This window comes from Lates calcarifer, linkage group LG13 (genome assembly GCF_001640805.2).
Source record: "Lates calcarifer isolate ASB-BC8 linkage group LG13, TLL_Latcal_v3, whole genome shotgun sequence".
Lineage (NCBI taxonomy): Eukaryota > Metazoa > Chordata > Actinopteri > Centropomidae > Lates > Lates calcarifer.
The window spans coordinates 25,409,356-25,431,110 of NC_066845.1; the positions used below are offsets into that span (position 1 = coordinate 25,409,356).

The 21,755-nt window shown below is 41.9% G+C and overlaps 1 protein-coding gene across 2 annotated transcripts in view; it reads right to left on the reverse strand.

Annotated features, from left to right (window-relative positions):
• Positions 1 to 21,755, reverse strand: part of fras1 (Fraser extracellular matrix complex subunit 1) — a 222,655-nt gene that overhangs the window by 13,504 nt on the left and 187,396 nt on the right. For both annotated transcript variants that reach the window (XR_001960653.2, XM_018673668.2), the window contains exons 41-51: positions 19,240 to 19,430; positions 18,273 to 18,429; positions 14,528 to 14,791; positions 14,236 to 14,424; positions 13,584 to 13,703; positions 12,011 to 12,190; positions 6,625 to 6,749; positions 4,028 to 4,168; positions 3,684 to 3,911; positions 1,543 to 1,656; positions 234 to 384 (exon numbers count right to left, since the gene is read on the reverse strand). Coding sequence is in view for 1 of the 2 variants with exons in the window: in XM_018673668.2 (XP_018529184.1) it covers positions 234 to 384; positions 1,543 to 1,656; positions 3,684 to 3,911; positions 4,028 to 4,168; positions 6,625 to 6,749; positions 12,011 to 12,190; positions 13,584 to 13,703; positions 14,236 to 14,424; positions 14,528 to 14,791; positions 18,273 to 18,429; positions 19,240 to 19,430 (1,860 nt within the window). In the remaining variant the exon portion in view is untranslated. The remainder of the gene's footprint in view (positions 1 to 233; positions 385 to 1,542; positions 1,657 to 3,683; positions 3,912 to 4,027; positions 4,169 to 6,624; positions 6,750 to 12,010; positions 12,191 to 13,583; positions 13,704 to 14,235; positions 14,425 to 14,527; positions 14,792 to 18,272; positions 18,430 to 19,239; positions 19,431 to 21,755) is intronic.

Genomic DNA, 21,755 nt, shown 5'->3' on the forward strand with positions numbered 1-21,755 from the left:
AAAACTTGGGGCAACTGAAGGGGAAAAAAAACACTCCCACGTCTGCCGAGGTGCCTTTGAACAAGTTTTTGTACTCTCCTTGACCCCTCAACTTTTCTCCTTCTCCATCACTTCAACATGGTTTCTTGCTGAGAGCTTCAGCCAATCGTTGCATTTACCATAGAGGAGAATTGCATCTAAGCCTAAGAGCAGTGGTTCCCAAATACCAAGTATTCTTATAAAATTGTACCAACCTTGTGTGAAGGAGGTGATGGGGTTGCCAGGTTTCAGCTTGCTCTCCAGGAAGCCGTGCTTTGGCTCGGTGGTGATTTCATAAACCAGCTGCCCGTCATCGGTGTCTGGGTCCATGGTGAGCAGCTCCTTCTTGGAGATCAGGTTGGTGGCCTGAGGGACATTAAACATTACATTTCCTGCACTGTAACCACATTTTTATGAATTCACTTTTCTGCCCTTAATGAACTACACTTGACTATTGTGAGGTAATAAACCCCCTAACTGCTGCAGTGGATCTGGATATGAAGGCAAAGAAAGATATAATTCTAGATAACTTAACTCTCTGTTTTGCCTCCCACACTCTGTAGTGGTTTAACAAATGTGGATGCAGATGAAGATACTGAGAAATGTGTTGTTTTTCAGGACTCGAGTGATTCATTGAGTCTGATCTTCAGCTGTCATTTTGATTCGAGTGCCCTTGAGGAAGAAAAAGTTACACCCACCTCGAGCATTTAATTCTAGGTTTTGGTGAAATGAATGTCCTGCTGGAGCTCTATGTTCTGCTCTGAATTATTCTCATCAGCATGTGTCAAGTGGTTTTGTAATGATTACATTTTTCATTTAAAATTTTGTTCTTTTTGGGGGATTTATGTTGAATGTATTACTTATTTTAAAAAAGATATGCCCAGAAACAGATGAATTTAAAGGGATTTAAATCTGTATTAAGATTTACTACATGCTGTGGTAGGTGAACAGAATCCTTTATATATAGATCACAGAAGGTATATTTGTGTATTTTAAAGGTCCATCTAGAGAGTCTTACAGAAAGACCTGCAGTTAAACAGGCCTGACTCCGCTGGAAAAGACTTTTTACGCAATGATTATGAACCGTTTTCCTTTCTTTCCAGCTGTTAGAAGCAGATGTGAGAGCTTAACATTATGATAATTTGCCTCAGTGATAAATCAGCTCCAGACTTAAATTAGCTGCTGCACAAACACAGCACAGACTCAGGATAAATAGATGCAGTGACAGTTTTACGGTGTCCATAGAAGGTAATGGGTTTCATTGTGATGAGCTGTTTCAACCAGCAGGGGGAGCAAGTAAATTACACATCATGAACAAACACTTCTGCTTCAGGAAACTCTGCTCATTCAGATCTTTTTAAAGCTCCCAGTGAGACCAGTCTTTTACCTGTTAATAAGTTAATAAATAAGAAAAAGATCTCCATCGCGGGGCCCATTATAGCCATTAAACAGCCCCATTAAACAGGACAAAGCATATTACAAGATGTTAATAAAAGTGTGACCCTGCAAGAGGAAGATTTGTACCTTGTTGTCCATGTATTCCAGCCACTGCAGGCCCAGGTTGGTGACGATACGAGGCGTGCCGTCGTCAACTGGTAGGATGTCGATCTTGAACTTCTGGGGAGCAGCCGTCACTATCTGGAAAACAAACAAAAATAAGAATATAATGAACAACAAAAAGGTTTTAACTTCCACTTGAGCTTTAGAACAAGTCATTACAGCTGCAAATGGAAAAGTTTTCCTGAACTAGACATAGACTGAATGTCATTGTGACAAAGATAAGTCGTTACTGTATTGATTTGTCCCCCCGTCAAACTCTGACGACAGGCCAAATCAGATAAACTCCTCTGATATTACCAGTTACCGCACTGTGTCCGAGGGGCATGAGGGAATACAGAAAGAGCAGCCTGTCATCACACAGATGCTGTTTAAGGCCAAGTCTGACATGTGCCATTTGAGAGCGGCATCCATCCACACGGTTTATAGGACACTCATACATTATTTAATAACACGGCAGCTCCAGTGGGAATGAATTCACCTCAAACACCGGCGGCGTTAATGCCACGCGAACCATCTTCTGAGCCACAGAACATGTGTGATCGTTGAGCCGAATGTCCTCCGGTGACGGAAAGATAATAAACACAAGCCTGAGAAGTGTATGTGTGTGTGTGTGTGAGAGAGAGACTGGGGGTATCAATACTTGCCTGCTGTCATTCAACTTAATCATATGGACTATTAGTAGTGACAGGTGGTGGAGGGCGGCTGAGAGGGATAGCTAAATTGACAAACGTAGGAGTCAATTCACCCTGAGGCTTGCTCATAACTACAGCCATAAAGCTGACATTAACAGCAAGCACACATACAGATGTTCATACTTCTGTCCTTGTGAGGACCCTTATTTAATACATTCTAGACTAGTGGCTTCTGGTCTATCCCAGAAAATAACCACTGGGCCATGAGGGCCTGCAACATGAGTCTAAGGGATTATGAGATTACAAGGGTAGAAAACAGGAAAACACAAAATTCTGCCGCACAAGTTGTCAGACTTTTCACTAATTCTGCTTTTTTCTTGTAAAATGATGTCTTCAGGCTTCTAAGAATTATTAAGATGAAACAATGTGAGAAAGTACAAGCCTCATATTGAGGGGCACAAAGCAGAAACATCCTCACTTCCCAGAAATGCCCTAACTTTCCAAGAATGTCTTATTATTTTACATATTTCCTCACTTTCTGAAATGCCTTCACTTTTCAAAAGTGTCCTCATTTCCCAAAAATTTCAAAAAGAATTTCATCACCCTCCTAAAATGTCCCAATTTCTAAAAAATGTCCACAATTTTCAAGAATATCTGTATGCCCTCACCCTCTGAAATGTCCTTATTTTCCAAAAATGCCAGCATTTGTCAAAAAATGTCCCAGTTTCTCAAAAATGTCTACACTTTCCACATGTATATCCTAACCTTTCACGTATGTCCTTAATTTCCAAAAATGCCCTCATGCGTCTAAAAATGTTGTTATTTTCCAAGAATTTCCTTAAGTTCCAAAGATGTCCTAACTTTCAATAAATGTCCTTATATTTCTGAAATGTCCTCACTTTGCAAAAATGTCCCAGTTTCCCAAAAACGTCCTCACTTTCCAAGAAAGTCCTTATGTTCCAAAATGTCCTCACTTTGTAGAAATGTCCTAAAATTTGTCAACAATTCCCAAGGACATTCGTAGGTCTTCACCTTCTGAAATGTCCTTACTTTCCAAAAATGTCCTCACTTGTCTAAAAATGTTTCACTTTCCAGAAATGTCCTCACTTTTCAAAGCCTGTCCACACTTTCCAAACATTTTCCCACTTTCTATAACCCTGTCCTCACAAAGACAGAAGTATAACAACGCACACACAAAATGCTGATTCACCCCTCCTGTCATAAAAAGGTCGCACACTCTCTCACACACACACACACACACAAACACCGACCTTCACACACACACACACACACAGACGTGCACCCACATATGCCCTAACTCTGCTAATTCAATCATCGAGCTGTAATAAAAATGTCAGGAAGCTGGCACACACACATACACCAACACACAATCTAACTACAAATTTGGCCTTCCTCCTGTGGTAAAAATGTCAGCGCACACACACACACACACACTCACACACATGCTATTACCTCCTTGCCGCCCTCCTCCACCATGAAGAGCAGGTTGGTGCCGTCGGCCACGCTGAAGGTGAATCGGTCCTTGAGCGAGTTGGAGCCGTCGTGGTTGTAGCTGATGCGGTTCTGGTAGATGTCGTCCATGGTGAAGCTGCTCGTCTGGCGGTAGTGCTGGCCGTTGCTCGTGCGCTCGATGGTGCCGTGGCGAGGGGCCTGGACGACGGTGAAGATGATGGACTCGGCCTGGAGGAAGTCAAGTTTTAACAGATCAATTCTTTCTAGAGATGGAGAACATCTCTACTTGCAGGCAGGAAGTCTTTAGAGAGTTGTTACCAGAGGAAAAACAACAACAGGCCCACCTCAGTGTCTGCATCAGTCGCCTTCAACTCAAACTCGGTGATGGTCTTCCTCACACCCTCCTGGACCCTCATACCTGGGACCTGGAGCAGAGGCAGGGAGTCATCTACTGGTTTGATGGTGATGTAGAAGGTCTGGGCAACCTGAAGACAAAACAACACAAACATGGACTATATGAATCAATATTGATGCAAAATAGACGAGTAACTCTTCTCAACAGTTTTCATTTCATTTTTTTCCTCTTAGTCTCTGAGTTCTGTTTCTTCCATCTCCCTGAGGCTCATTTAATTCACCAGGAAATATTAATTGTGCAGAGAGTTTAGGACTCCATTTGTCACAGTCCAATGAAAATATGGTGATTTAGAAATTTTCAGATACACTGAAGGCTTTAATGTGCCTTTATAGGTTGACTCCTACTTCTAATACAGGTTCCAATTGATTCAAATTTGTTATTAAACATTATGTTAATAATATTGTACTCAGAACAGAGTAACGCTGCTGAAGCCTCGTATTAGCATCAGCTGGATGCATTTTTGCACAGAATGAAGCCTGGATCTCTTTCTCTTATGACTTAAATTGGAGTTGCTTTTAGGCCAGGATCAGTCTACAAGATTTTTCTGTCTTTTATGATAGTTGTCGTAGTGGCATAAATTCTTGCTGTGCCTTGGTCAGGAGACACTGGCAACCAATACAACTTTTTCCAACACAATATGCCAGTGTTTGTCAGCCCAGGTTTTGTTTTCAATGCCAAATTATATTTTCAGTGTCAAAATTTTTGAGCTGTCGAGAACCAGTGAAGAACCAGAACAGTGGCGATATGAACCTAACATGTTTATGCCACATCATGAGGGAACAAGTCGTAGGAGACGTCACACTAGGCAGGAAAACACAAAAAGATCTGACATGCTAAGGCCTAGAAATGTGTCGAAAACGTGAAAACATTGCGTCACAATCGTGCTGATTTTGTGTGGTTTGAACCGGGCTTTAGGACCATTTAAGTTAAATAAACCCTTTAAAAACCCATTAGTTTATCTGAAAAATACATTGTCACAAAGATCAACACAGGGCTGTTGTTCTCAATAAAGTGGTTTTCAAAGGACATAGATCATATGTAATGTTCTATCCTGTACATCCAGGTGATTATTCGACAACACGTCTAAAATTGGGAACTTTGAAATCCATGTGACACAACCCAAATAACACAAACTGCAGCTGTAACAGAAACTGTGTGCTGCTGTGCCCTTGAGCAATCCCATCTCACCACACACTGAATAAAATATTCTGTTTTAGCATCACTTTAAAATGCAAAAAACTCTAATTGTAATGCAAAACACTCACGATAAATATGCAGTGATTTTCCAAATACAAAAAAAAACAAAACCTGAACAGTCCCTCCCAACTGGAGAGAAGAGAGTTAACAAAAGTAAAAGCACCAAACCACTTCACAATTACTAACCACTACAGTGGCCACAAAAGCCTCCACACACTGCAGTCGGCCAGGCGTGAAGGCCAAATGACCTTTTTCACATGTTTACTCAAGTCCTTGTGGTCCTCATTAGTCTGGATTAGCAAGGCAGATTTATGCGTGAGGCGAACTTCAGGGGGGTGGAGGGGCTAGAGTGCCACTTCCTCACCGGTCTTAAAAGCTTTGGGGTTCGTTAGATTTGACATATATTCATTCATGTATTTATATTTTATAACATCCTTTAGGTGTTGTAAGGGAGTTATTGTGAAATGGATCAGAAAACCTTTACCAACTGATTTATTTGTTGGCCCTTTTTTAATGTTTAAAGTTGGTAAAGTTGGACACCTCTTTTGAAAGGTTTCCAATCTTGTTGGTTCATTTTAAGAGATCACAGGCCAATGTCATGCTCGATCAGTGTGTGTAAAACAATCTAGAGTATTAAGCTACGTCCAAACCCATGTGTTTTTGTTTTAAATGCACCAGTACTGCTACGTTTACACCTAGTGTCCACATTAATCTGGAGTTTTCAAGCCACTAAAACTGAGACATCGGGAAATGCTTGAAACTGTCTGATCAGGACTCCTCCTGAGCACCTTTCTTTGGAGGTTTTCTGGGCACGTCCAACCAGGAGGAGACCCATAGGGTAGACCCAGAACCCGATTGAGGGATTGCATATCCCTTCCGGCTTGGGAACACTTCGGGTTCCCCCAGGTGAAGCTGTAAAGTGTTGGTGGGTAGAGGGACGTCTGGAATACCCTGCCAAGCCTACTACCACTGAGAACCAACCTTAGATCAGTGGAAGAAAATGGAGGAATTTTAACTGGGACGAGCAGAAAGAAGACTTTTGGAAACAATGATGCAGACAAGCATGTTTGGTCCTCTCTGTCCAGACGAGCCTTTTAGTTCTGTATCAGAAATAATCTTACATAACCATTCACCACAACATTTAACTCTTGTGCAGCTAATTTCTGCACAACGGGACTTCTTGTAGGTTTCTTGAAGACGTTTCATCGCTCCTAAAAGAAGTCCATGAAAACATTCTCCAAGAAACCTTCTCGAGTGGGGGGATCGACCCGGATTAAACCACCTTTATGGGGTCTTTTTATTCTTTCAGAGAGTTTCCTTCTTATTCACCTCATTTGTCCCGTCGGACACGGTGAAGGAGAACTGGTCGGCGTGTTTCTCCTCCTCGCTGGTGTGGACGTACTGGATGCTGCGTGAAGCCAGATCAGCCTGGGTGAATGTGCTGATTCTGGTGCCTTAGAGAGGAAGAGAAACAGTCGTTAGCTGAATTGGAATAATCAACGACAGATCATATGCTTCTACTGACTCTGAACACCCACACTCTCATATATATAGAGACGCACACAAAAAACATCATTAGGACATCCATTCTTTCTCTCTTCCTCTTTGAACATATGCTGCCACATTCACTTGTCGGTTGCTCTCTGCCCCATTCCTCTGCATCTGTTTGCATTATAAGTTTTGTTATTTTTTTTAATCTTTTCTATTTCGGCATCAGATAAGCTTTATAAACCCCCCTTGGCATTTTTCATCTCAGAGCTCAGACTGTGTTCTTTGTCTCTTCTTCTTTTTTTTGGCTTTTATCATTTTAATGAGCAAATAAACTAAACTGAAACTAAAGTTAAACCTATCTAACAAGGCTCCAGCTACTCTTCACTCTCTGACGCCTCTGTGGATTAAAACTCAGTGGGAAACGTAATCAGATTTGATTGCAACAATCAAACATTACTCTGTGTGAAACTAAAGGCAATTGTCTAAAAACAGAAACAAAATATAGTTTGCGTCCCGGGAGTCTGGAGTTTTATTTCTGCTGATTTGTTCTGGTTGTATGCTTAAAGAGACAAAAGGTTTCAGAGGGGAGACAATGCAGTTCTGTGATAACTAAATATATTCATGGTTACATTTGATATATAGTGATTTTCATCTTTGATACTTCATTTTCCACCATTTCAGATCAAATTTTATCATATAAATTGCTATATTGATACTAGACAGGTGTCGACTGGGTTTTATGAGGTGATTTAAAACAGTATTTTGCCATTAACTGATGTTATATTTTAAATGAGGCAGTTACTGTTTGTTACAGTGCTGTCACTGCATGAAGGGATATTCAATAATCTATAAATGGGCCTTTCACGCCGCCGGTGACACTGATGTGAAGGTAATAACTTGTTGAATATTACGGCCCGGTGATGGCGTCGAAGTTATTTCCCTCAGCAGGCGTGTTGGATGAAAAGTTATTTCCCTGTGCAGATGGGAGGAATCTTCCAAAATAAAATAAATAAATAAATAAACCTGCCACTGAAGCAGGTCAAATATTATACAAGGAGGGCAATAACTCATTCAACATGTCACAGAGGGCCCTGGGGGGAATGGAAATGGAGGCTTTTCAGCATCAATCTTCTTCAGGTCAAGTTGTGACACGGTGAAACCAGGAGAAGTCTATGGTCCTTCAGAGCTTGTATCATCAATCCCCCTCCGGCTGGAAGTTGATGCATCATCATAATCAGGACAGACGTGCAGGCAGCGGAGACAGAAGCAATATTCTCAGTCGGTGATGAAAGTCCTGCCTCTTTTTTTTTTCCTCTCCCTCCCATCACATTAAAGGGGATTGTATTTTCCATTCCATTTGTCTTGACAAGAAACAGCAGGAAAAGATTTTTCGCTTTCCAGAAACACAGGTTGAACTGTTGTGTGTGCAAATATGATGTAATTCAATGATGTGAGCACAGCAAAAATGTTTCTTATTTCACACAAACAGTCAAAACTTACCAGAAAGTTGTGTAATGAGGTTTTGGTTGAGGTTAGAAACTGCAACGTCTGACGGGGAAGCAGCAGGTCGATGGTTTTAGGTCAGTTTTTTGTAATGATTGCCATTATTTCTGCTTGTGAACTCGTGCGCTTTGTTTCAAAAACAAACATTTTTAGTTTGATAAATGCTGTGAGGACGATGGGGAAAAGTCTGGTGTGAAAATGGCCAACGAATGTTGCACTTAAGTTGCTTTTTAGTGCATCAAAACCAGAACTTTTAGATATATTTAACCTGTTTTTGAGAGAACACTTCACTAAGTCTGAACCTGCTCTATAACTTTTGTTGTGATTCAGTGCTATATAAATAAAATTGACTTAACTTGTAAAGTCTAAATCTAAAATGAAAACATCAATAGTTGCAGCTCCAAAAGAAAACAACGGCTCAGTTTTAAAACTGTGGTGCACAGTCAACAACCTGATTTATTATCCATTCTTCTACAAACAAAATGACTGACTGATGGATGATGTTTTACACCTTCTGTGTAGCGTAGCTTAGCTGTTCTTCCCACATTTGGTCCTTTATTACCCAAGCAACTAGTCGTACTGACAGCACACTCCTCCTCGCATAGTTTAAGAGGCCAGTAAGATCATTGGTGTCTAATCTGTCTCACAAAATAATAATTTCAAAAGGGTCAGTTCGTTTCACCGTGTCCTCTCCATCTCTATCGTCTGTATGGACACTCTGACCTTCTCCCCTCTCAGTGATGATTCAGAGGACTGAAGTCGGGTCTAACAGAGAGAGAAATGTCTTTATCTCCCACACTATCGAGCTGTTAAATGCTCACAATGTTCCAGCTGGTGATGAGTCTTCAGTATAGAAATTGCTGGGTGATGACAGTGATTTTCTCTTAATCACTGAAGATGGAGTTGGATGGTGAGCGCTGGATGTACTTCAGTTATTTTACTCACATTTTTCATTTTATGTGAGTTTATGTAGTTGGCTTTGAGATAATATTTATTTACAGCGATCAGCCACAACATTAAAACCACAGACAGGTGAAGTGAATAACACTGATAATGTAGACCAAGCACATTAATGGTTTTAATGTTGCAGCTGATCGTTTGTCCTGTTCCATTAATTGTTCCTTTAAATCTGTGTGTAAACAATATTTTGCCCAGGTGAAAGACTAATTTCCTCTCTGGAACAAAGTTAAAAAACGTGGGACTCCATTACAATCACCAGAACTAATTAACCTTCTTGGATATGTGGATTGATCCCATTAATATCTAAACTTTCTTTTGACAATTGGAAGCCATGCTCTGTCACTTCTGACTCCAGTCTCTCAGGAGTGACATGAAGGAAAATGCCACAGCTGCAGGACCACACTGAGGTCTGAACTGACGCTGAACTTTAGGAACAACAAAGGCTGCATCTATTTCCTGGACTCTTTTGTACTTTTGTTGGAGTCGGAGCTGCACATCCCACCTCAAACTCGTCTCTGGCAAAAGTCACAGTGAGAGAGTGAGGTAACCCCGGCCGGTTAATAAGCTTTTTGAGGATTTTAGCTTTGAAAGAGAGCGTTCATTCCGCTGTGCTGTTACCTTGACTTCCCTCCTAGGGCTGACAGCCCATCCCAGAGGAGGAGGACAGCTAGCTGTGTGCGTTAGCATGGGATGACAGATTGGCTGAATGGCCGGCGGTAATTACCCACAGCCACTCTGGGGTGAACTGATGCTCGAAGATGGGCCGGTGCTGTTAACATCCAGCTAATTAGCATGCTGTGAGAGCGCTCAGCGATGTGGGGGGAAATCCATTCAGCCAGGGCAGAAAATGCTCGATAGCACGGGAGCTAATAATCACCTCTTTGTGGTTTTTGGTTCAAATTCTCTCTCAGTTTGAGGGAGACGAGACATTTTAATATTACTATTTCAAAGTGGAAATAAAAATATTGTGTAGAGATTTTAATGGTGCAGAAGAAATGGGAATTTATTCGGCCGCTGAATTTCAAGAGTTTGGGAAAACACTGAGCACAGACGAGAAATTTGGTTAAGGCTGCAGGGATTCGACAATCTGTGTGTGTGTGTGTGTGTGTGCGTGTGTGTGTGCGTGTGTGTTAAAAGAAGCAGGAAAGACAGAGTGTGTGATTGTGTCTATTTTGTGGGGGGCAGCTAGAATACGTCAGAGACAAACGAGAGGAGAGGAACTGGAGCAAGGCTCATTACACTTCCCCCTCTGTGTGTGTGTGTGTGTGTGTGTGTGTGTGTGTGTGTGTGTGAGGGTGTATAGTTAATTATCAAAGACAGAATGAACCTTTCTGTATATTAATTTATGGTATACGAGCCTGGAGTAAATCCAGCAGACTGAACGAGTATTTCTCTGCTTCTACCTCACACTGTTATTCACTATTTGTGCTTTTATTATTATTTAATTAATTTAAATCCTTCATCTTTCCTCCTTTTAAAGTTGAAACTCATCATTTTCTCTGTTCTGGCCATTTATCATTCCTCACATCCAGAACACAAACGGATTTTTAACATTTGTTTAAATGTTCTTAAATAATAGATGTTGTAGTTTTATCACAGGATTGTTGAAGAGAATTCTTAAGTGCTTCTCACATAAGTAGATAATAATGGTGTCCTCGAGCTTGTTAGACGTGTTAGATTGTACAGATTTCATTAAGTCTTTGGCATGTGAAGAACTATTTAAACACTTGCAGCCAGTATAAATGTTATCCAAGTCAACCTGAAGGTAAAAGTAGTTTGTCTGAATCTGTGGTGTTTTAATAACGGCCAGAACATTATAATGTCACAGTGAAGCTGACCTTTGAGTTTCCGGGTTTAAAATGTCATCACTTGATCATTCATTTTATTAAATATTTGAGTGGAATTTTGTCATGATTAGTGAATGAATACTTGGGTTATAGAGTGGATAGAAAGTACATTAGCATGTTAGCATGTTAGCACTTCCTGTTCCCTCGCCCCAGAGTCAGTGTGTTTCTGGTTAAATGTCTGAAATAAGGTCTGTGGTTTTAACACAAGCTCAAGACATTTTCAGGTTTGATTCTCCGACATAAAATGGGTCAGTAAATCCCCCACTCCTGATGTTTGAAGCTTTTACGTGTCTTAAAAAAGGCGGTTGCTAACGAGTGTCTAAATGAGACTACAGAGGTTGTCGGGGACGTTAACATGAAAACCCATCTACTCACCAGTCCACCTTTACAGCCTCGTTGTGTTTCTACTCACGCTCTTTCAAACTCTCACTAACTTTCTAAGAAGAAAGGCTTTTGTAGAAGAGCTCAGAGCTAAATGAAATGACCAGTTGGAAGCTTAGTGGTGGAGACGTTGACGTCATGTGACCGTGGTGTAGTTGGTTTATAGCCTAACATTAGCTTCTTACTTCAAACATCAGAACAGTGGTGTTCATCTGTGAAGATGATCTGATCAACTAAACCTGAAGGATCAGAAACTTTAATTGGTCACAGTTTATTTTCTGGAATAATCCAAAACCCAGTGAAAAAATCCCATTGGCTTTTTGTCAAGAGAACCAGGGTGATGCTAACTTCCAGGTTGGCCTACAAAAATACCTTTGACCTTTGACCATCAAATTCTCTTCACTTCATCCTTGACTCCAAGTGAACGTTTGTGCCAAATTTGATGCGATTCCCTCATGGCGTTATTTAGATATCACATTCACAAATATGGGATTGAAGGACAACCTGTGAAGTCCTCGACCTTCCCCGCCTACCTGGATTGGCGGCGTGCTCCAGGTGACCGAGCGCCGTCTGCTTGGTGATGCGGTAGACGAGCTCGCCGGGCTCGCTGTCCTGGTCGCTGGCCGACAGCTGCAGCGTGGTCAGCTTCTTCATCGAGTTTTCGTCCAGCACCAGGCCTTTGTTCACCACCACGGACGGAGGAAGACGGTCCTCTGGAGGAGAGAAGAAGAAGAAGATGGAGGTTAGTCACAGACGAAGAAGAGGAGCAGAGGAGAGGAGGAATATCATGACAGGAAATTTATCAGTTAAACCCTGGTAGCCTTCACTGAGTTTATGGAAACGGTTCATCCAAAAGCAGATAAAAATATTCAGAGTCAATTTCTCATTCTGGCAAAAAAAAAAAAAGAAAAAAGATGGACTGAAGCAATGGAGGAGAAAGAGGCTGAGAGTGATTGGGAGAGGCAGTGGGGAAAGAGAAAAGATAAGAAGAGCAGAGGGTACATTAGGAACTGGAGAAATTGAGAAATGACACGAGTACAAGTACAAAACTGGAAAAAGATTAAGTTGGGTGACGGCACAGGGGGAGAGTAAGGCGTATCGGGAGGTGTGAAAGAGCGATAGAGGTTTGAGAGATTTGGGCAAACGGATTAGGAAAGATTGAGAGAAAGGCAGGGAAGTAATCAGAGGGCAGCGTGGCAGGAAGAGATATGAACAGGGAAGCTTCAGTTGTGGTCACATCTTAGAGAATGGAGGAGAGAAGAAGAGGAGGGAATAATACAAAACAGGATAAAAAGTGAGCTGGGAGAGATATGAGAATCAGGACGCCGTTCAACCGAGAGGGGACAGACAATCCTTCAGTCTCTGGCAGCTTCTGACTCTGGATTTTTAACTGCTCAGCCGCTGCTGTAGTTTGGCAGAGTCCCCAGAAGGAAGAGATTGGAAACATAAAGTTTTGGTCACAGCCGTCACAGGAAGCAGTTTACTACCCAACTGACTGAGATACACTTTAGCTTTGTGATACAGTGAAGTACTTTTACACAAACTTCTCCTGTTCACAGCAGGCCTGTAAACATGGTCAAGACTGAGCATCAGAATGGGGAAGAGAGGTGATTTAAGTGACTTTGAATGTGGTTGTTGGTCTGAGTATTTCAGAAACTGCTGTCTGAAGGAGAGAGAAAATATCCAGTGAGCGGCAACAAAATGCCGTGTAACTAAAATATACACAACCCTGTGCTCTGTGTTAGCATCAGCTGACAGGTTTCTGTAACAAAACACCTCTTTACATCAAGAGAACACATGCACCTGTTCATAAAACACAAAAACAACGGTCAGTAGCTTTTGAGAGAAACACGCTATAAGTGAAAATTCACAAGCTCTCAAAGTGAAGTGGGTCGGATGTCGATTAAAACAGTAGCTTGAACAGAAAGTGACTCTGCACAATTTGTATTCAGGATGAGTCTCAGGTGCGATGGCACATCAGTAAGCACGCGGGGGGGGAACAGGATAAATCTGTAGTAATTGCATTCTCTTCTCCACCAAATGAAGGAACACTTCAGCCTTTATTTTAGCGGTGCAGTCGACAGAGGATGGAGGAGGAAACCCTACCGAGCACACTGATGAAGAAGGACTGGTCGATCAGCTTGTTGCCCTCCGGATCAACCAGGTTGAACTTGAAGAACAGGCTGCCTCCCTTCTCCCCTTTCTCGTGGCTGTACTGCAGCAGGCCTGCACGACAGAGACAAGGTGTTAACTTCGTGTTGTGTTGCAGCTCCAAACACAACGAGGAAAAAACTGCTGGGAGGAGCAGGAGCATCTTCTACTCTTTATTTTACTGTGAGTCACATGTTTGGATTTGGAGGGAAATCTGCTGAACTGCTTTAAGTCACGTGACAGTTAGAGGGCGCTGTTCCTCCACAGCAAAGACTGACTGCTGGTGGTCGAGGGTGGAAGGGTGGATTTATGGGAAAAGTTGTTTTAAATTTAGAGAAGCACTAGCGCTAGCAGTGCCACTTGTTTGTGGTAGGAGTTGTTTATTTATAGACACAATTACAGAGGTTATCACAGTCAATTTATTGATGTTAAAGGTTGCACATCACCTGCAGCCTTCGGTTCTTTTCTGAGACGTGCCAATTATTCACTTTGACCTTTGATTTTAAGGTCTAAACTATGATAGGTGTCGTCCTAACCTCTAAAATTAAGGAAAAGTTTGAATTTGGAACATGGTTACTGAAAACAAACAGAAAAAACAAGCTGACACCTTTGTTGACGTCGTCCTGTGTGAAGCTCTGAACGGGACCTTTGACAGAAATCTTCTCCACACGTCCGCCCTTGCTGAGCTGGAGTTTGCCGGCCGGAAGGTCTTTGGTCAGGACGTACCTGAGCTTCAGGCTGTCCGAGTCGATGTCTGTGGCCTTCAGGTTCTGCTCTGTGATCTTGGACGAAGATCCTGAAATAATACAGAGTGTTCAGTGCCTTTGTGTCCATTCGCTTACCTACAAAATGGACATTCTCCTGCTTGATCAAACACTGTCCTGCTCTTTTTTCCTCACCAGCTGGGAGCTGCAGGCCTCTGTTGACGGTCATCCGGGGTCCTTCTGTCCTCGTGACGTCCATGGTGAACTCCAGGCGTCCGGTGTGCGTGTAGATGCCATCTGTGAGGGTGAAGCCCATTTCGTCGGCGCCTCCGCTCACAGTTTCGGGCGTGTAAACCAGCAGCTGGTCCAGGACGTCCTGGTAGGTGAAGGTAGACCCCTGCGTGAGGACCCGGCCGTTCTCCAGCGGCTGGGAGTAGAACTGTCGTCTGCGGAGTTTCCCTGAGCGACATAAGAGATTAATGAAGCTCTGATTTTGAACAGGGTGCAGGTGTGTGTGTGTGTCTGGTTAAGCACCGTGATTATCTCAGTCAAATGGAGGACGTTTGACTTTTTCATGCAGGACATAAAAGACAAGGAAGGTCTTTGTAGAAACTAATGAGACTTTTTAGATTCCTCTACATCACACCGCTTCTTAAATCAAAGTCCTGGTTTAAAGAGGATTTCAGCCTAAATCCTGCAGCATAATGAGAGGACACATGCAGACACACACGGACTCACTCTCTTTTTCCTTCCTACACACACATTTTTTTAAATACGTGCAGTGATAACGTTTCTACGTTCTTTTAAAGCAAAGCGTGGGACAGTTTTAGATTTTTGAGACGAGCAGTGAATCGATAAAAAAGCTAAATAAAACAATAAATGTTGCCCGATATATGAAAGTATCTATTGCTTTTATTAGATAAGAGACAGTAGAGAGAGAGAACATTAAGACATAAATTAGGTTGGTATTGTTGTATTGTAAACTTTTTGACACCAGTGCCAATGATACCAAAACTATGTAGACACTTTGGCTGCGTAAGAAAGAATTTAAAAGTGGCAAAATTAAAATATAAGTTAAAAAAATTAGTAAACAAAACAACAAATATGAACAACAACAAATATAATTAATGTTGTTAGTACCTAAGTATAGACATTTTTGATGCGGATCCTTTAAATCTAAATTAAAGTTCCTATCAGGACATTTTATAGCTTAAAATAAATCTGTCAGCGACAGATGTAACAGAGATATGATTTCTAAATCTAATCTTTAGTAGTAGAGCTTCTGCTGTCATTCGCTGACATGACAGTGAAGGAAGAACTAAATCTGTTCAATAAGTGCCTGGAGATCAGGTTAAGAAGTTCATAGCTCGGCGTGTTAGGAGAGGAGGTGTTCTTTCAGAGGACACGAGTCTTCAAGACATGAAGGCTCTGATAGCTGGAAGCTTGTTTCACCATCAGGGAACCAGAAGAAACCGTCTGGGCTGAGATTGTCTTGTGTGCAGGGAGGGCAGTGGATTTGTACAACTAATATTAAATCAGTGATTTGTTTGACACCTTTGTTAGCGTGAGGTAACTTTGTTATGTTAGAGAAGGTCTCTCTGATAAATCTGAGTGTGTGTGTGTGTGTGTGAGACAGCAGAGAGGCGGCCTGTTAAAAAGACGAGCTGCCTGGGACTCATCGCCCGGCATGAAATCACTCGTCTCCGGCGGCTCTCCGTCCCATCAGCCGCACACGCCGGTGGTTTTATGGTGGCGGTACACTCGGTTTCACCAGCTGCTTTATGGTGCTTTTACTGGGGGAGGGGAGGAGGAAGAGGAGGGAGGAGGGGGAGGCTTCTGTTATGAGGAACGTCCCAGAGCAGGTGTCTGGCAGAACGGTCGGACAAATTACAGAGGTAGAGGGGTTGAAAATAACATCCAGCAAACGCCAAATGGAGGGTTTTTTGGCGAATTGAGGGTGATCTGCTGAACCAGCTTTTTGAGCGCTGCCATCAAAACCACAAATTCTCATTTTGTCCTGGAGTAAAAATGTAAAAACGAGCGGCGTTTCATCTTCTCCAGATAATAAAAACAGGCAGGCTGGATGAGGACAGAGCGCACAGCAACACGGTCAAACATCAGAAACTGGATCCAAAAAAACTGGTTCCAGGAGTGAAAGATTTCAATTTCACTAAAATAAGAAACAAATTGGACATCAGTTGACATCAAACCCCTGAGGAAATGTCCAACGCTAACATGTAGGAGGTGGGATTTATACTGCAGCCAGCCACCAGGGGGCGACAGAGACATTTTGGCTTCACTTTTGTGGAACTGTCATGTCGGCCATCTCTTTACACAGTCATTACGCAAAAACTACAAACAAAACAATTTGCGCCAAACTCAGTGGAGGGGAGGGGAACAGGCCAGGGATGACGACATTAAACTCTGGTGGGGATCCGGTCAGAGGCGACGGATCCAGGAATTTTTTTATCAATTGCAACATTTTTGTAAATTTCTTAGGAACAAATATATGGATCTTGATTTAAAAATCCAGATCCAGATAATAAATCCAAATAATAATAATATTGTACTTTATTTTTATTATTTTAAAACATGTAGGATTGTTTGGTCTTAGTGAAAATGTGTGTCATTCTAATTCTTTAATGTAAATGAGAAATCTCTCATTATTGCTTTTCTTTGTTGAATTTTTCTCCTGGTTCCTGACTTGGCTAAAATTGGCTGAGATGATATATAGCCGAGTGAGGAATATATTTTTGTCTGGTAAAAATTATTTTTCTGTGAGGCAATTTCTTTTCGTCTACCAGGCTTTGGCAGGCGGGAGAGAAAACTCAATTTGAGATGGTGAGGGGACGTCAGGAAAACAGAGTGTTTGGAGGTCAGTTGATTTGAGTGTGTGTGTGTGTGTGTTGTGAGCGTCGAGTGTGTGAGGGATGGCTGCAGTTGGTGTGCGGCGCTGCGGCGGACAGCCGGTGTGTTTGTCTTGTTTTAAACTGTTTGGGTGTCGGAAGTGAGAGTAATGTGTTTACAAGCGTGCGTGTGTGTGTGTGTGTGTGTGTGTGTGTGTGTGTGTGTGTGTGTGTGTGTGTTCGTCTCTATCACGTTCAGAACAATTTACTATCGACGTGCTGGATACTCCTCAGCATAACTCTCTGCTGGGCTGGTTATTAGTCTGTGGGGTGTGTGTAGACGTTGAATCTGATAGCAGACGTGTTGTGTATGTGAGTGTGTGTTTGCATAATGTTCCAGTGTTTACCTGCTGTTTTTATATGTAGGTAAATATACATGAGAATCTGCTTTTAAAGCATCTCTGTAGGTGACATCTCCATGTTTGGGCACTGGAACCACATTTTAAGGTTTATTTATTTTTGGTCCAAACGGTGCACAAACTGGAATGTTGGTTTCTCCTCTCTGCCTGAGAGTTTTAGAACTGAATAATCAAAATATTACTCTGGACTTAAAACTAGAAACTTCACTGCCCGCCTTAAAATCATCTCTAAAAACCTTTACCAAACACATTTTACATACTTACTATACTTAATTATTATAATATTACTTTATCTGTTACTTCACCATTACTTTACTTACTTTACTCACCTTCTGTGTGAGGCACAGTTGCTTTGACAGTTGCTATATAGATAAAATTATGATTTATTTTTATGCATTCATCTGTGTGCTGTTGACTCTTCGACAGCTGTGACATTTTAATGAAGATTTTTGTCCTAATTCTGCCTGAGTTGGCGCCCTGCAGTGAATCCTGTCCTCTTAGAGGTTAAAATGTTACTTACTGTTTATTAAAACTGTTTTAGATTCAACTTATCAATGCTGTTGATCTGCACTGTTTTATACTGAGAGGTGTTTCTAATATTTTGTCCACCGTCTCAGTGCAGGTGTGAACACGACTAAGCCTTTATCCTCTGTGTGTGCTGGTATCAGTGCTCACCGTAGGCAGGGATTCTGATGATGGTGAAAAGGATCTCGTTCTCGGGCGTGTCCTGGTCGCGGACGCTGATCGACGAGTTGGTGATGACGACCCCGGAGTTCTCCTCCACGTGGATGCTGCTGACCGACACCACGGGCTCCCTGTCCTCTTTGCTCTGCTGCAGGAGGAAACACAAACCGCTCTCTCAGATCATGACAAGCTCCTAGATTTCTTCATCTTCAACCATCGATCACCTGCATTTATGCTGTGTAGAAAATCACTCACACACACTTAATGTAAACTTAACAGCTCTCCGACAGCCTCATCAATTCAACTCAAGGCTTAAAACAGGCTGAAGTGATGGATTGTGATGCTGAGTTTGTTTACGTTACCAGATAGAAAATAAAGAAAACAGGGACAGCCTGAGGACAGAGCTGTTTTTACTTCTCTTGGATGAAGTCAGATCAAGGATGGTGGTTTTAAAAGAGCTGCAGCGTGAGACGGTTTATCTTCAGATTCTTGATGGAGCATGTCTTCCTTCATCTCTTTTCATCTGCACCGTCCCAGCTACACTTTAAACAGCTCAAGAGCAGCTGTAGTAGAGTAAAGTGTGTTTTCCACAGTACTTTTTTTGTTAATTTAAACATTTTTAAAAAGCTGTAATGGTGTATCGTTTGCTTTTTTAACTTTTACCATCAAGAAATTACTTCAAAGTGCAGACTTCCACTTAATAATCTCTATTTCAGCTGCTGCTTTCACTGTCAAAATAATATGTAGGACAGAATTATTCATGAAACAGGAGGTGGTTCATGGTGATAACTGATGTAAATACGTCACAGAATCTCCTAAATGAAGTGTTTTCTTCTCGTTAGAAGTGTGAACATGTGCATATATGCACGACTAAGAGGTGAAACAGATTATTAATTAATTAAAGGTGTGTCCTGAGATATCTGTTCTCAGGAGTTGGGGTCTCCATAAAACCAGTTACCTGGATGTCGATTTCAACGTTGAACGCCTCCGTCTGGCTGTGCCCGTCGCTGATGTAGAAGCTGAACACGTCCTGCTTGGCCTGGGCTTTGCGCTGGCCGTCCTGGACGTAGAAGATGTGGTCTGACGTCAAGTCCTCCACGGAGAAAGGCACGTCGGGCGTGACGACCCGCGAGCCGCTGACAGAGCCTCCTGGACAGGGAGATGGGTTTTAGAAATCAGAGGGAAAAGTGACGTACTGCAACATTTACCACACTGTAACTCACAAGTCGTGTGCTGCTCAGGTGACCAGTTACCAGGACGCGACAGCAAAACTCGTCTTTTTTCCCTAACCAGCCTTTTAAGTTCACTTCAGTCAGAACTGCCTGGCAGTTTGGAGGCAGGATAGATGCACCAAGAGACTTTTACAGTACATTCCTCGATGGAGAGAAGCAATGAATGCACAAAAATCATCCCCGAAATCTCTGAAGTTTGAGACAAAGCCTGAGCATCACTGTCACAGAAGATGGATGACTCCACGGTGAGATGAGTCAGGGCTCCGCAGGCAGCGGCTGTTGTGTATATTTATGTGTGTAGGTGTGTGTGTTTCAGTCACAACAGTAAATCACATCACATCTCCATCATCTGACTGTTTTAAGGTGAGGGAAGCGAGTCTCTTATCTGAGCAGGAGCCCTCGCAGAATCGTAATCAGAGTGGGAAATCACCCGCAGCCACCGGAGAACTGCAGGGAAATTTTTTGGCAGCGTCATTTTCTTTCTCTCTTTCTCTTTTGTTCTGTTCTTGAACGTCGTATCTGCTGATTTCAGAGACGTTACACCGCTGACATCTCTGTCTATCTCTGACTGAGCTAGACTAATGAAAGTTGTGAAAGTGTATATGAGTAAACAACAGGAAATTAGTTGTTCAGGGACATGAAGATATGTTGAGTTGGACAGATAAGGAGCGGGCTGTAATATTAATCCAAGGGTTCAGGCAGTTCATGGTAAAAAATAACTTCATTTCACACCTTTAAATATGTCTGAGAGTTTACATTTTGAGCTTACAGTTGCTTTAAAGGGTCAGTTTGTAACATTTACAAGGATCTGTTGGCAGAAATGGAATATAAAATACATAAGCATGTTTTTCTACATGTGTAATCACCTAAAACTAATAATCATTGTGTTTATGTTTGCTTAGAATTAGATATTTATTTCTACAAAAAGGAGGAGACAGTAAATGTTAGCTATTATTAACTAAAAACCAAACACAATACCTAAATATAGATATATAAGTCTTCACTTGACAGACTAGTTGATGAGGTAGTTGACGGTATTTTGTCACCTAAAGGCCACCGTAGACTCTCCAACATGTTGGCGAGTCTACGTTAAAATAAATAAAAAATCTCATTAAATGACTTTGGATCTATCTTGTTTATAAATTTAAAAAGATAAAAGATAAGCTCACTCTGTGTTCAAAAAGGAAAGGGTTCATCCTCTGGGGAACAGGAGAGAGCTCAGTAAATGTTACAGCGATCTGCCTGTTACATTTTCATATTTATTTTATATTGTTTTCTTCAGGTGAAAGTTTTGGACCTCAGGTGAAGATGTAGAAAAAGTCAGAGTTGGTAGTTTAAAGTTGAGGGTGTTGTAATTTTAAACTATATAAATAAATTTAATTTGGCTTTTCTTGACCAAACACATTAGTATTCATCATCTGTCCTGTTCAATCTGTCACAATCAACAGCAACAGCAGCCTCAGCCCATTATATATTTTATTTATGTTAATATGAACCATTATGTGTCTATAAATGCTTCTGCACTGGCTATAAAAATTAAAATGCATAATATTAGAGTACATATTTGATGCGTCCCTGCATGTGCGCCTGCTTCTGTGCTGGCCATACAAATGTAAATGCACCATGTTTTGCATATAAATACCCTGTGTGTGTAGGTGTGTATGCTGCTCTGCATACTGTGTGCACGTTTGAATAACTGCAGCGTAATCATGCAAATGCACAACACCAACATGTGGGTGAATGCCTTTTGTGTTTATATCTACACATCAGCACAAAGCCTGCGTGTGTCGGCGTTCTGGAGGAAAAACAGCCAATACATCGACGGTGACGGCGGCTGACCTCCCCCCGTGCCCCCGCTGTCGGGAGACTCCGCTGAATACCAATGACCATCCGCCTGCCGCTGCCGTCGCAGCAGCAGCCTCTGTCAAGGACAGTCAGCCGGGACGTGGAGACGAGACCGGTGCCAGCTGTTCATCCACAGCAGCAGGCGTTATAAATATCTGCCTCTGTGCATTTATCCTTCATTACATCTGCAGAGAAATCTTAACTAGTTTTACTACGGCTTCATGTTTACTTCTTAAAACAGAAAGTCCAGCGTGGTAATCTCCTGCTGTTTCTTAATTGTTAGAGCTAAAAATGTTGCTAATTTAATGTGAGTTTAAAGTTTAAAGAGTGACACAACACTTTTAAATGTCAAAACAAGATGTTAAGTTGCTTTTTAATTTCATGTCCACTTGCTAAC